Source organism: Macrotis lagotis, chromosome 1 (assembly GCF_037893015.1).
Source record: "Macrotis lagotis isolate mMagLag1 chromosome 1, bilby.v1.9.chrom.fasta, whole genome shotgun sequence".
Taxonomy (NCBI): domain Eukaryota; kingdom Metazoa; phylum Chordata; class Mammalia; order Peramelemorphia; family Peramelidae; genus Macrotis; species Macrotis lagotis.
In genome coordinates this window covers 867,648,892-867,664,659 of record NC_133658.1, presented here as the reverse complement: position 1 = coordinate 867,664,659, position 15,768 = coordinate 867,648,892, and the positions used below count along the sequence as shown (strand labels likewise).

General features: G+C 40.3%; 1 protein-coding gene across 1 annotated transcript in view; it reads right to left on the bottom strand.

Annotated features, from left to right (window-relative positions):
• Nucleotides 1-13,521, bottom strand: part of MYOM3 (myomesin 3) — an 82,733-nt gene extending 69,212 nt beyond the window's left edge. The window contains exons 1-5 of the mRNA XM_074218123.1: nucleotides 13,365-13,521; nucleotides 7,598-7,717; nucleotides 6,452-6,529; nucleotides 5,514-5,673; nucleotides 3,685-3,842 (exon numbers count right to left, since the gene is read on the bottom strand). Coding sequence (XP_074074224.1) covers nucleotides 3,685-3,842; nucleotides 5,514-5,673; nucleotides 6,452-6,529; nucleotides 7,598-7,704 — 503 coding nt within the window. The 5' untranslated portion in view covers nucleotides 7,705-7,717; nucleotides 13,365-13,521. The remainder of the gene's footprint in view (nucleotides 1-3,684; nucleotides 3,843-5,513; nucleotides 5,674-6,451; nucleotides 6,530-7,597; nucleotides 7,718-13,364) is intronic.
• Nucleotides 13,522-15,768: the final 2,247 nt, after the last annotated feature.

Here is a 15,768-nt window from a genome sequence, read left to right as displayed (position 1 = left end):
TCATACAACTAGTACATGTCTGAAACTGGATTTGAACCTGAGTCTTTCTGATTCCAAGTCTCATAGCCCTATCATTTGGACTAGAACTTTTCAAAGTGTAACCCAAAGAATTCTATATGTCCTTGAGATTTATTCTTCTACAAATACTAAGACATTATTTGCCTATTAAAATATTTCTCCCTTTCCCAGCTACCTTATCTATAGGAGGTTGCAATTTCTTCATATGCTTAATCAAAACAGTATTGTAATAGTTTGAATGTAGAAACAGATACAAGAATCTACTTGTCTTCTATCAAACCAAACATTAAAAAGATTTGCGAAAATATGTAAAACAATGCAATTTTTCTTGTTATTTTTTTTGTTTTGAAAAATAATTTTTGTTCTTAAAAATGTTACATGTGGGGGTGGCTAGGTGGCATAGTGGATAAAGCACCAGCCTTGGAGTCAGGAGTACCTGGGTTCAAATCCGGTCTCAGACACTTAATAATTACCTAGCTGTGTGACCTTGGGCAAACCACTTAACCCTGTTTGCCTTGCAAAAACCCCCTAAAAAAACCCCCAAAATGTTACATGTGTTAACATGTAATGGAATTGTTATTTTTAATTTAATAATTTAAAAAATGTATCTGTTTTATCTGTTTCTAATAAGTAAAATATCAGTAAATATCAAATAAAATATCAAATAAAATTAATAAATAAAAACTTATGTAAACAAAGCTCTTTGGGGATTTCAATCATATTTGATAATGTAAAGTCATGCTGGGGTAGCTAAGTGACACAATGGATAGAGCTTTGGACCTGGGGTCAGAAAGACTTGTAAGTGCCCCAGTTTTGGAAACTTACAAACTGTAGGACCCTAGGCAAGTCATTTTGCCTTATTTAACTCAGTATCCTCATCTGTAAAATGAGCTGGAGAAGGAAATGGCAAAGCACTCAGTATCTTTGCCAAGAAAATCCAAATGGGGTGATGAAAAAAAAAAGCTTGAACAAACGGGGTCCTGAAGCCAAGAAGCTTGAGAACCACTACCCCACTCTAATGGTATCTCTTTGAAACAAGAGAACTGGGTTTTGAGGCCCAGCCTTTCCATTAATTAGCTGTACAGCTTTGATCAAGACACATGACTTCCCGTAATCCTTATAGACTATAAATTCCTTAAGGGTGAAGAATGTTTCCTTTTTGTTTTAATAGCTTCTGTGTCTTGCACAAAGTCTAACTTAAGAAATGTTGGTAAGTAAATGAATGAATAATGATTGATCTGAAAATGGGACAATATATTTATTTGTCTATTACATTTTATATAATTATTGTATATATTCTACATCATATATGTCACACATGATGTGTAAGTTTCACATATAATTATATATATTTATATTACTAGACAAGGAAATAAGATGATAGATATAACAGGGCTCTGTAAACTGGCAAATTGCCCTGTAAGAGCTATTGTTATTATCTTTGATTTACCAAGGAATAAACTGAGGTTTAGCTTGGTAAATGGTTTACCCAATATTCCAGAGTATGTTTATTTTCTTCCCTTTGTATCTCTCCCTTTTCATGGCTCTTATCTAATGTGTTAACTCTCAACTTCACCCCACCCACCATCAGAACCCATAAATTCACTCTCAGTGGCCAACACTTTGGGTCATAGGACTATAGATTGGGAGCCAAATAGGGAAACTGAAACCCAGAGAAGGAAAGGGATTTGTTGAAATTCCCACAATAGAGCGAGGAAGAGAGGTGGAAATTTGAATCCAGGTCCCCAGCCTCCAAACTCAGTGCTTCTTCTACACCCTGTTTCCCTGGCCCCAATGTCTCCTCCAAATTGCTCTCCTCTCAGCTTTCCTTATCCCTAAAGAGGATGCTCTGCTCTGAACAGCTGTGTGAGGGGGTCCTTCAGAGTCATATTTTTATGATCCTCTATTCCCCCCACCGCCACACACACACCCCTATCTCCCCCAGAGCTGGTTGGGAAGGAGCTAAGAATATCTTTACAGGGAGAAGTCTGGAGCCAGTTTTGTGTCCAACAGCTGCCCTAGGATCTTCTCTATTTCTGGGTCTGGGTAATTGGTCCGGCAAGATCTACAGGCTGTGTATATGTATATTTGTGTATATGAGGTCCACTGGGTCATAGATTTAGAGCTAGATGTGACTTCAGAGGCCATTTAATCCAAACTCCTCATTTACAAATGAGAAAACTGAGGCAAATAGGATTTGTGAGACCCAGGGTGCTCAAAGCCAGTGAGTGTCTAAGGCCAGTTTCAAATTCAGGTCTCCTGGATCCAAGTGCAGACCCCATTGATTCCTGATGCCAACTCTAACCTTCTATCCATTGTATCACACTGCTAGTTCCATTTCCACCTGAGTTCTAGGGCAGGGATCCTTAACCTGGGGTCCACAGATTGCCCAAAAGGTCTGGTTTTAAGAGAATCTATGAACTTGGGTGGGAAAAACTTCTATCTTTATTTCTAGTCACCTCTAACAGAAATTTAGCATTTTCTTCATTGATTTAAAGAAATTTTTTTTTTCATGGAAAGAATCTCATGAACTGATGTTGAGCAAAGGGAGCAGAACCAAGAGAACAATGTACACATTAACAACAGCATTGTGAGATGATTAATTATGATGGATGCAGTTCCTTGCAAGCAGTGCAGAGATCAAAGACAATCCTGGGAGACTGGTTATGGACAATACCATCCACATCCAGAGGAAAAAAAATTCCCATGGAATCTGAGTGTATACTATGTTCACTTTTTAAAAACTTCTCATGTTTTTCCTTTCTATCTCATGACTTTATTTCTTTCCCCTTTGTCCTAATTCCTCTCACACAAAAATGACTAGTATATAAATATGTTAAACACAAATATACAACTTTTACTAGACTATTTTCCACTAAACCGAGGGGGGAGAGGGAAGGGAGGGTGGTAGAAAAATGTGTAATGTATACATTTGCAAATGAATGTTGAAAAACTACCATAGCATATAATTGGAAAAAATAAAATAAAATATCAATTAAAAAAGAAAAAATTTTTTGAAGAGTCCAAAGGCTTCATGAGACAGGTCAAGGTCAAAGAAAGCCATGATGAAGAACCTTTGATCTATGGGTAAGGGAGGAGGGAAGGGATGGAGTTATAGAAATATAGAATCCAAAATCTTACAAAAAGATGAATATTGAAACTATCTTTGCATGTAATTGGAAAAAAATAAAAAACATTTATTTTGAAAAAAAAAAAAAGGAACCTTTGATCCAGGGCAATGAAGTCCCCTGAGATACTCAAAAATAATGTCATAAGATTGAGAGCTAAAAGGGTCCATCTCTTGCCCAGATCTCTCATTTTTGCAAAGGAAGCAACTGAAGATTGTCCAGGGGAAGTGAACTTGTTGAAATTTATAAGGACTAATAATGTCAGAATTAGAAGCTGTGTCCTGTCATTCTGTATTGACCATTCTTCCAACCCTGTGAGAAATTGGGCTCCCAGGAGGGAGATCTAGAGCATCAGGAAAACTTCAGACTGAAGACTTTTTTGCCTTGCTGCTTCATCTGAGTGGAGGTTCAGAGAGAGTGACTCTCTGACCAAAGGTTGCTAAGCAAAGAGTCAAGATTCGAATTCCTTCCCTGGGCAAATGAGCTCCAGGCATCCCCTTCCTTCAGTTCCAACACATCCCCATTCACTTTCACTTACCAGGTGACCTGAGGTGGAGGGGAGGCATAGACAGTGCAGGTCAGCAGGATGGATTCATTTTCCCAGACTGTATGGGAACGGAGAGGGATCCAGAAGAAGGGACCCCGACTGGAGCACAGCTCTTTGAACTCTTTGGCCTCACGGATCTTCTCCTCTGTCTAGAGATGGGGGGAGGGGAAAAGAGCCTGTGACTCCTGCAGTCCATGGTCAACCCTCCTGCCTATAGCTATGTCTCCCTTATCATAATGTCGGACACTATGGCCAGTAGGCACATTATGATGTTGATTGGTTGTCTCCAGGGTCCCCCACCATCAGTCTTTTTTTGTCTTTTAGGTTTTTGCAAGGCAAATGGGGTTAAGTGGTTTGCCCAAGGCCACACAGCTAGGTCATTATTAAGTGTCTGAGGTCAAATTTGAATTCAGGTACTCCTGACTCCAGGGCTGGTGCTGTATCCACTGTGCCACCTAGCCGCCCCTTCCCACCATCAGTCTTTTCTCAACTATCTACTCTTCTCCCCTTTACATTCCCATTGCATTCATATGCACCCTTTATTCAATCATTCCTCTAGTTTTTTCCCCCAGGCTTTGGTAAAATATGAACTCCTTGAGGATGAATTCCTATAAATTTTGGGTTCACATTTTTATACCTCCATTCCTTTCGTCCCCTGCCCCCATCTTTGGATCAAGGTTCTTTCTCATTTTTCTCTTTAACAACCTCATCAAGCCTTTGGATTCCTCAGAAGAATTTCTTTTTTTTTAATTGATATTTTTTCAATTATATATTTTTTGTACTTTAATTTCTAGTAGGTGGTTAATAAATGTCTGTTTGCTTGGATGGAATTCCTTGACTATACAAACATGTGCATGAAATATGAGCAGCTAGATGGTACGGTGGATCAAGCTCAGGCCCTGAAGTCAGGAGGACCTGAGTTCAAATCTGACCTCAGATACATTCTAGCTGTGTGACCTTGGGCAAGTCACTTAACCCGGATTGCTTCACATCCAGGGCCATCTCCAGTCCTTCTGTTTCATATCTGACCAATTGACCCAGATGACTCTGGTGGACAAAGTGAGGCTGGTATACCCTCACTCAAACCCAGTTCACATGCTTGTCATGGCATCACTTCCCTGATGGCATGGTTTTCTTTGAGAAGGAAGGATAAACATCATTATCATCATCACATGAAATATAGTTATGTAATCAGTCACAAGCACTTATTATGCACCTACTATATACCAGATAGGGAGGCAGCATGGCAGAGTGGATAGAGGGTTAGCCTGGAAGTTTCAGGTTCAAAATTTGATGTTGTCACATCCTGGCTTTGTGACTTGAACTCTTAGACTCCTCTCTATGTCTTGGGCAGCTCTCTATTAGACTCTAAATTGCAGAACAGGTGCCAATCTGCATTGCTCCCTGGGAGCTCCCAATGCTAGGAAAGTGACAGATTGGCTACATTAAACAGATGTGCAAGGCATTGTGCTAAGGACTAGAGATATGAAGAAAAAAAGAAATAGCCCCATTTTTGCATGGAACTTGCATTCTGTCTAGGGAAATAATATGTGAACCAAAAAAAAAAATAGATTCAGAAATATACATAGTAAATAGAAAGATGACACAGATCTGTAATGTGACTTATTGTTAAAGTTAGTACATAAGGTCTTTGTTGCTTTGATCAATAGATAAATAATAGAAAAGTATCCTCCCTTTGCCCAAGTCCTGGTAACTCTTGGAGAGTGACAGTTCAGACCCAGAGATAAAGAAATTCAGAATTTTTATGGCCAGCCCATAGAGCCACAGAGCATCCTGTGGGCCTGTGTTCCCTTGCTCACCCTCTGCCATAGTGCTTTACGGTCCACTCTCTCCCGAAGCATGCGGCAGATATTTAGGATGTCAATCTCAGTTTTCTCCCAGTCATTCCTGAAGCCCACTCGCTTCTCACCACGTTTTTCCACTTCCAGGATGGAGGATTCACTCCTCAATTTGGTTTCCCTGGGAGTGACAAATAGTTTCATCCTAAATATTATGTGACCATCTAGACTGCCCATGGTCCAAAACTGCCCCAAAAGCTCCCCCAGCTTTGACATTCAGGGTTCTAAGGGCCCTTCCAGTTCTGACATCCTGTTAAGATGGATTCTGACATTCTATGTTCTAGGGGTCCCTTTAATTTGGGGTTCACATTTTTATACCTCCATCCCTTCCTCCCCTCGCCCCATCCTTGGATCAAAGGTTTTTTTCTCACTGTTCTCTTTGGCAACCTCATCAAGCCTTTGGACTCAGAAGAATTGCTTTTTTTAACTGATATTTTTTCAATTATATCTTTTTTGTACTTTAATGTCTAGTAGGTAGTTAATAAATGTCTGTTTGCTTGGATGGAATTCCTTGTCCATATAAATATGTACATGAAATAGGAGCAGCTTCTAGGATCTAAGGGCCTTTTCAGGTCTGACTCGTTATATTCCAATGCCCCTTCTGCCTCTTAAGGCCCTTTCTAATAGACCATGCTCTAAGGTCCCTCCTCAATCTGACACTGTTCTGTTACATTCGTAGTCCTCATCTCTTTTCCTTTACTATACAAGTTTACTCTGTTGACTGATGAGTAGATCCCAGGTGGATTGCTGGCAGTGCTTTGATTCTCTGTCTATAAAATATGTGTCCCTGCTCTCTCCCCAAGTATCTCTGTGAAGTTCTTAGCAATGTGCCCTCTGCACTGTCAGAAGTCAACCCTTTCCTGGGCCATTGATTTTCTGGAAAGTTCACCCAGGCTCACCATGAGGTCTCTGTAGCAGTCAGGGCCAGGGCAGCTGCCAGGGAATAATCCAGGGAGCTAAACTGTTCCTCTTCCTCACTGGGGAAAGAAAAAACAGAAGATGATGAATAGAGCTAAGGAGGGGGAGATGGAAGGATGGTGTGGATGGTATTGGAGACATTTTACTGGGAATCCAAATAGACTAGATTATCTCTAAGCTCCCTTTCTGTGACCTCTGTCCCTTTCCTATTCACAAGATAGAGAAAAGGCTGGTTGGTTTCCTAAAATCATCTGCCCTCTCTTCCTTCCAACCCTAGTACTTGAGGGAAAGGACTATCCCAGAGAGGGGACTGTATCTATGTTCACAAGACTGGATGTTCTCTGATGGCAGGGGATCCGTCTCCTGCTTGCTCTGTGGCCCTTTATGAACTATCAGCTTGGGAGAAGGATGAGGGAAGCCCACAGGCAAGGCACAAGTGGCAGATTCATGGGAAAGTCCACTCCAGGGAGTCAGTGACAGAAGGAAAAACTTCCCTATCATCTCTTGCTTCTTTGTTCTCTCAAGGCCCTGCCAGTTCCACTCAGACCCCAAACTCAGGGACTGGCATGATGGTATCCAAAATTATCTCAGAGGCTATCTTGGCAAACCTAAGATCACTGTGGATGCCTTCCCTCTAATATGGATGACAGGTTGGTTATAATTTGACTTGAAGTTCTGGAAACTCTCCACGGAGGAGGAACCCACTGTCCTCTGAAGCCCCCCACTTCACATTGAACCAGCTTTCATTTACTGGGAAATCTTTCCATCTCTCCAACTGTTTTTAACTTTCATCCATTACTGCAAGTTTTGTCCTCTTGGTTCAAACATAACAAAGCTGATCAATTCCTCTTCCACTTAAAGAAATGCTCCAATTTTTTTCACCTTCAGAGGGATCCTTGCATAATGTGATGGTCATCAGTCATTCATCATCTGGGCACTTGCTTCTGGACATTCTTCAGTGTCCATCCTACAGTGTGGGACCCAGTACCAACCACAGTAACATCTCGTGTGGTCTGACCAAGACAAGGGACAGTGTGACTCTCAGTCTCCCCCACCCCATGCTTCTGGAAATGCAGCCTTCACTCAATTAGACTTTGGGATTGTTACCTCCTACTTTCTCTCCTCACCTTGTGTGGAAGGTTCTTCTTTGGGTAGCAGAGGACATATGCAGACTCCGTTGCCTTTCCTCCTTCTGCTCCTCCTGGCTTTTGTGTTCTAGTCTGTGAATCTCCATGTCCCCTATTCACCTGAGGACAGGGAACAGAATACTAATAGTGACCATGCTACTCCCCCCTCCCCAAGAAATAATGTTTTCCATTTGTTTACTCACAACACACTTGCATTTTAAAAAGATGCATTTTATTGATCCCTTTTGTTAGGGATCTTGCCTACTCCCCTTCTTTTACTTTCCTAAATCTAAGCCATGGCAAGTTCAGAATCTTTGTCACAAAGAATAAGATGATATCAGAGAGACAGAGAAATACAGAGATAGAAACAGAGACAGAGATTCTGAGAGACACAGAGAGAGAACAATTCAGTAAAACTCACCAGCTAGGTGGTACAGTGGATAGAGCCCTGGGTTGGAATCAGGAAGATTCATCTTCCCAAGTTAAATCCAGATTCAGAGCACTTGAGGCAGCAAAGTGGCTTAGGGCCCTGGAGTCAGGAGGATCTGAGTTCAAATCTAGCCTCAGTTACCTAATAATTACCTAGCTGGGTGACCTTGGGCAAATCACTTAACCCCATTGCCTTGCAAAAAAATAAAAAAACCCCAACAGATACTGAGCATGTACTAGTTATGGGACCCTGATTATGTCACTTCATCTTGTTTACCTCAGTTTCTTCATCTCTAAAATGACCTGGAAAAGAAAATGGCAAAGTACTCCACTATCTTTGCCAAGAAAATAGGGTCACAAAAAGTCAAACCCAACTAAAAAAGGACTGAATAACAAAACTAACCAATGGAAGAAACTGGGCTTAATAACTGCTTGTTAACTTGACTCAACATTAGGCAAATAAGAAAGTATCTGCAATATTCCCCATCCATAAAGCCTATCCCCATAGAGACGTGGGGTTAGGATGATTCCTATGGATTATGAGGGATTAATTGATTTATCTATGATCACACACAGAATTAATCAATCAGCAATCTCAACTAAGGACCCCTCTTCCAAACACTGGGATTGTAAAGACAAAAGGGAAAGAATTCTTGTTTTCAAGGAAGGTCTATTCTAGGTCTTCATGAAAAATAGGAAAGTAACAGTTGCTGTAGTCATGGGAAGTCTGGGAAATATTCTCTTCTACAAATATTCAATTAACCTGGTTTAAAGAAAGGAACACTGAATGTGAAGTCAAAACTGGTTTCAAAAGAAGATGCCCAGCAATTAGTGAAAAACTAGTTGTTTAGATCCCTAAATATAAAGGAATATCATTGTGTTGTAAGAAACTATGAACATGATGAGGATAGAGAAGTATGCAAATACTCACATGAACTGATCCAAAGAGAGGTAAGCAGAGGTAGGGGAACGATGTATATAATGATTCCCAAAATGTCAATGAAAAGAACAAAAAAACCCACTAATATGGACTGCTGTGAAATTCTGATGACCAAACTTGGTCCCAAAGAGATGTTGGAGTGTACTTTCCTCCCCTCTCTGTATAGAGAGGGAGGACTATGGGTCTGGACATTGACACTATTAGTTTTGCTCAACTGTTTTTTATCCTTTTTTTAATCATAAGAGATGACTTTCTGAGAAAAAACATCAAGCATTTATTAAGTGCCAATGTGCCAGACCCTGTACAAATAATATATCATTTGATCCTCACAACACCTAACCACAGGAGATATGTGCTATTAAGGTGTTTCTATTTTACAGGTGGCAAATCTGAGGCCCAGAAAGGTTAAGTGACCTAGATCACTCAGGTACTAAGAAACAGAGTCTAGATTTGAACCCAAGCCCTATAACTGCAAGCCCCATTCTCTGCTACACCACCCCCACTCCCACTTCATCTCTAACCTCAATTTTGGGGGCTATAAAATAGGGATAGCCATAATAATCCTATCTACTTCATGTTTCTGAGAAAAGATTTGCAAACATTAATGAGTGAAAGAAGGAAGTTGGCATTATTGACATTATTGTCATGAATGTTTGGGTCACTTAGGTAGTACTGTGGATAGAGTTCTGAACCTGGAGTGAGGAGTTCAAATCTGACCTCAGATCCTTACTAACTGTGTGATCCTGGGCAAGTCACTTAACTCTATCTCAGTTTCCTCATCTGTAAAATAATCTGGAGAAGAAAATGGCAAACCACTCCAGATTTTCATCAAGAAAACTCCAAATGGGGTTATGGAGAGTTGGAGATGACTGAAAATATGACCAAAAAAACAACACAAGTGTCCCCCTTGTTCCTACCTTCCTTATTATTGTAGTAGGCAACACAAGCCTCCCTGTCACTCAGATCCTGGGCTCCTTACCATCTTTTACCCCCATAATCAAGGGATTGCCAAGACCTATTGATTTCACCTCTGTACCATCTCTCCAATACCTGCCCTCTTCCCTCTTCCTTCTTCTCTCTTCTGACACTATCACTATCCCTGTTATCTCCAGGACCTATAGAACAGGGCCTTGCCATAACTGGCACTCACCAAATACTTTTGATTGATCAGTCATTCTATTAAGTTTATAAAAAATACTTTCTTCCTAATGAAGGAGGAAGTGCAAAACTATTATGCCCATTTTATAGATGAGGACATTGAAGTTCTGAGGAGGTGAGGACCCCTTATTATATCACATCTAGACATTTGAAATAGATAACTTGTGGATCTGCTTGCTCCAGGATCTTTTCCTGCTCCAATCCATCTTCTGTTCGACTAAAATGTTTTTTTCTTAAAATGTAGGTATGATTAGGTTACCACTTCCTCTACTTTATAAACTCTAATGGTTTCCCATTAACTCTAGGTTAAGCATAAACTCCTCTATTTAAAACTCTGTTCTAAGAGGACATTTCAGTAACTGATGCCTCCTAGAATAGAGATTTGCATACAAACAGTCCCTGTGGTGAAGGAGACAGACTCACCTTTCTCTTCCCCTCCTCTTTGGACCCCAGACCCTATCTAACCCCTTACAGGTATGATACCCCCCACCAGTACTCCATGATGGTGGTGGTGGTGGCCATTTCACACACTGAGCATCATAATGGAGAATAAGAATTGTTCGCTTAGTTAAAGGCCCCTGGGTCTGGCAGCCCATCCCTTTGACTCTTTGCCTAGCTCTAGTGGAACAGATAAGCCTTGCCCCTTGGCCAAAGTGCCCATAGGGCTTAGGGCCCCATATGGAATACACTTAGAGACTGATTAAATTCAACAGGCTCTCAAGTGCATACATAAGTTCTTTAAAGTATTGGGAGAAAAATCAGTGGACTGGCAGACCTGCCCAGGAGTTCAGCAGGGCACCTGCTCCACCCCTCATGTTTAATAGAATCTCAGGGACCTTCCTTAGGTGGCTTTTTTCCAGCAGGAAAAGGGTTACAAGCTCTGGGCACCTCTCCCTTTCCCACCTCTGGCGCCTGGCTGCTCTTAGTCTAATTAACAAGGCAGGGACTGGCTTCCAAGCCTCAGCTCTCACAATTGCCAGTACTAAGAGCCAGCTTAGGGGAGATGAGCCATCACTTTTTTATAGGATGCTGACTGATAGCGGGGATATTAAATTGGAATAGGTTTGCAGGATTTCTGCTATTCTTCCCCTTCCTCTCCTGCCCTCCAAGGACTAAAGCCCCAGTTCCTTTTGACTTTTCAGCTTTGAACATGTGGATGTTTCTAATTTAGGGTTTTTGTTTTAGAGAAAGGAAGAATGAGTGTTATGCAAGATAGACTTTAGGAGAAGGTGAATTGGGCATAGGGGAATTGAAATCTATCCCAGCCTGCTCAGAGCTTTGGTGTTCTCATCTGTAAAATGGGCATTACCAGACTTGTACTTCTTGCTTCATTAAAAAGTATTTTTTGGTAAACTTTATAGAATTACCAATCAAAAATAGTTAAGTGTCTATTATGGCAAGACATTGCTCTATAGGTACTGGGAATACAAAAACAAAAATGAAGCAATTCCTGCCCTTAAGGGGGGAATGACATTTCATCAAGAAAGACAATAACAGTAGTAGTAGTAGTAGTAGTAGTAATAGAAATAATATATATATATATATATATATATATATATATATATATATATATATATATATAATTTTAAGATTTGCAAAACACTGCACTGCAGAACTGCTAAGTGGCACAGTACATAGAATCCTGGCCCTGGGGTCAGGAAGACTCATCTTTTGGAGCTCAAATATGGCCTTAGACTCTTGTTAGCTATGTGACCCTGGGTTCAGTTTCTTCATCTGTGAAATGAGCTGGAGAAGGAAATGGCCAACCACTCCAGTATCTTTGCCAAGAAAACCCCAAATAGGGTCACAAAGAGTTAGACATAACTGAAATGACTGAACAACTAATGCCAGCACCCAAGCCCAAGTGAGCTGACTCCATATCTGGGCTTTCTGCCCCATCTTGCTGCCTAGTTTTACAAATGGGGAATGAAAACCAGGCAAGTTAAGTGACTTAGCCAAAGTCCTACTATGAATTGGTTGTAGGACTGGGCTGGAGCTCTGGTCCTACACCTCAGATAATTCTATATCCAAAAGACCCACCCTTCCCAGGTCCCACAACTCCAAGTCTTCTTGACACCTTGCTCAGGCCACTGTAGCTTGAGTTGAGAGACAATTCATTAGATTCTAGATTAATTAGATTGTGCCATCCTTAGATACTGTCCAACCCAATGCCTTCATTTTACCAATAAGTAAACTAAAGCCCAGAGTGAACTGAAGTCACCTGAAGTGATTTACCCCAGAGTATCTGAGGTAACAAAACAAGTGAGCCAGCTGGGAGTGGAACCTTAACTCCTAGGGGTAAGGAGGACTCTGACTCCAGAGTTCGCCATCTTAGAGCAGCCACATCCTCTCTCTGTCTAAAAGTTCATGTCTCCAGAGCTATTCTGCTTAGCATTTACCTTCTAGGATTGTTGCAAGCATCTAATGAGATCATTTTTTTTTAAAAGCATGTAGTTTAAATGCTTGTTTCTTCTTTCTCCTCCATTGAGGATGGGGTGGGGAGGTCTACCAGCTCCCCTAGTACCCTCTCCATTTGACTTGGACAGCCTCCCTAGCCATGGCTCTGACTCTGGGAATTCCCATCCTTTTCTCTGAACAAGCTCTAATTCCATTTTTTTTAAACCAAGCTGTGTGTTTCTTTATTGGGTCTATATGAAAGTTACAACAACATTCCATTAGTAAGGACTATTAAACTCTGAAAGGCCCATGTACAAATTGCCAGACACTAGTACTAGGTATACAAATAGGCTCTAAGTCTTAACCTTTGGATCTGACATCTATGTTGTTCAGATTATTATTATTCTTCTTCTTCACATTTTAGAGTGTTTTCAGGTTTAAAAAAATGCCTTTTCTCATGAGAGTTCTGTGAGGTAAGAGATTTAAGTATTATTGTCTACCTGTTAGAGATCAGGAAATTGAGTCTCAAGAGAGACCAAAGTCTTATCCTTGGAATCAAGCTACATTTCAGGGATCAAGATGGGTGAGGGTGCCCGTGATGCTGGTGATGCCCACGGTGTCTCTAACTCGAGTTCAGGGTTGTGGTTCTCAGGTGGGCCAGACCCCTGTTCCCACCCCCACCTCCAATCCCCTATATACACTAATCACCCAAGCCATCTAATAGTCCCAGTGAATAGAAATTGTTTCCGATTCATCTCCCCAACAGAATCTCTCATCTCTCATGGAAGTGTTTACTCTCTTGGGATGCCCCAACATCCAACCAGTTCCCAAAGTCTGACTCACGGAGGCCTCAGAATCGCCGAAAATTAGAAAAGATAGGGAAGTCTTGGTCTCTTCTCTTCTTGTCGGCAGCTCAGGACAACAGTTGGGAGAGGAAGAATGCATTCTGGGCACAGCAGAGAAAGTCTTAAATATAGCATCAGCCTGGATCATGCTATGACAATGGATGAGAACTATCTAGGGGGTGGGAGGGGGGAGTTCCTAAGAGGGTGAGAATATAGGAGCTGTTCTGGCCCCAGCTGGCCTCTGGCCAGCTCCAGGAACAGGTGTGAGCAACTCCCAGGAGTTCTCTGAAGATGTCGGTCAACTTTCAGCTCTGGCCACCATCCCACGGGATAGGAGAGAAAGGATCCCAGCATGGTAGGGGAGGAGGCCACCATGGGGCAATGGATTGAGTGCTGACTTGGGAGCTAGACACTGTGGGTTCAAGTCTTGACTTTGTCACATGCTTATCTCTGTGATCTTATTCTCTAAGCCTCACTTTTCTCATCTATAAAAGTAGGGAGGCTGGATTAGACAATCTCCAAGGTTTTTCCAAATCCAGTGGTTCATATTAATAGGACATCTGAGACTATCTAGTCCAACCCCCTCATTTTATGGATTTAAATTTAATTTTTTAAAAATGAACAAAAATCTATTCACTTTCCTTTCTATTTCTTCTTTTGCCCTTGCATTAAAAAAGAAAGAAAAATAGACTCTGATAAGCAATATGTATAAGCCATTAACAACAACATTGTGAGATGATAAATTATGACGGATGCAGCTCTTCTCAGCAGTTCAGAGAACAAGGACAACCCTGGGAAACCTGTTTTGGACAATGCCAACCATATTCAGAGGCAAAACTAGAACCTGAATGTATACTATGCTCACTTTTTAAAAACTTCTCATGTTTTTCCTTTCTATCTCATGGCTTTCTTTCTTTCCTCTTAGTCCTAATTCTGCTTACAAAAATGACTGGCATGTAAATATGTTAAGCACAAATGTATATATACAACTTTTACCAGACTGTTCATCATCAAGAGGAGGGGGGGAGGAAAGGGAGAGTGGTAGAAAAACATGTGTAACTATAAATTTACAAATGGATAAATGTTGAAAAACTACTATAGCATGTAATTGGAAAAACAAAATAAAATCGATAAAAAAGAAATATGTAAGCAAACAAAATAAATGTCCAAATCTGTTATGTCTAAAACAAACAAAAACCCCTACATCTCATTCTACTCTGTCAATCACTATCTCTCTGTCAGGAAAGGGGTTATCATAGATCCTCTGGAATCAAAGTTGATTATTGCCATTGTTTAGAGTCCTTAAGTTTTTTGATAGTTTGTTTACCTTTACAATGTTATTATAATTGTATCAGTTGTTCTTCTGGTTCTGTTTACTTCACTTTGTATACATTCATACAAGTCTTATCAGGTTTCTCTGAAACTCTTGTGTCCTTTATCCTTTATTCTATCACATTCATGTTATACTTGTTCAGTTATTTTATAATTGATGGGTATGCCTTAGTTTGTATCATACAAAAAAAGACTACTTTAATTATTTTTAAAAATATATGTATCCTTTTTCTCTTTTTATAAATATATCTCTTTGGGGTATGAGGGGAGGAATAGTATAATGGTATCAAAGGGTATGCACAATTGAATAACTTTGGGAGCAATTTGTTCCAAATTGCTTTCCAGAATGACTAGACCAATTCACAACCCTACCAACAATAATTCAATGTCTGTTTTCCTCTTGTCAACTTTGTCAATCTGATGAGTATGAGATAGAAACTCAGAATTGCATTAATTGGCATTTCTCTATTATCATCAATTCATGTAAGACATTCTTCTTTGTTGCTATTTTTTAATTTTGTTTGATTCTTTGTAATCCCATTTATCTTAGTGAAGATATTAGAATGGTATGATATTTCCTTCACCAGCCCACTTTATAGATGAGAAAATTGCAGCAGAGTTAAGTGACTTATTCAGGGTCACACAACTATTAAATGTCTCAGTCAAGATTTGAAGTCAAGATGAGTCTTCCTGACTCTAGGCCCAGCACTCTTATTCATAGAAATTATAAATCCTAAGAAAGTCCCAAGACTTTCTTGTAAGGTGATATTGAATCATTATTGACTATTCTTTGAGAATGACTATTCAAGCACCTCCCAATTCATCTTGTTCATATCTCTCTATTTCTCCCCTGCCCCCAATAGGATGAAAATCTTTATCAGATGTTTTGCAAACCATTAAGTGCTAACAAAAATATAAATTTATATCATCTGTGAGTTCTCCAAATGATCATTTTTAAAGTCTGGTGAGTTATATGGCACCACAGGCTTTGGATTTGAAGGAGAACATTGGAATCACAAAGTCCAACTTGCTCATTTTGCAGACAAGGAAGATTTAGTGAGTTTATGTGA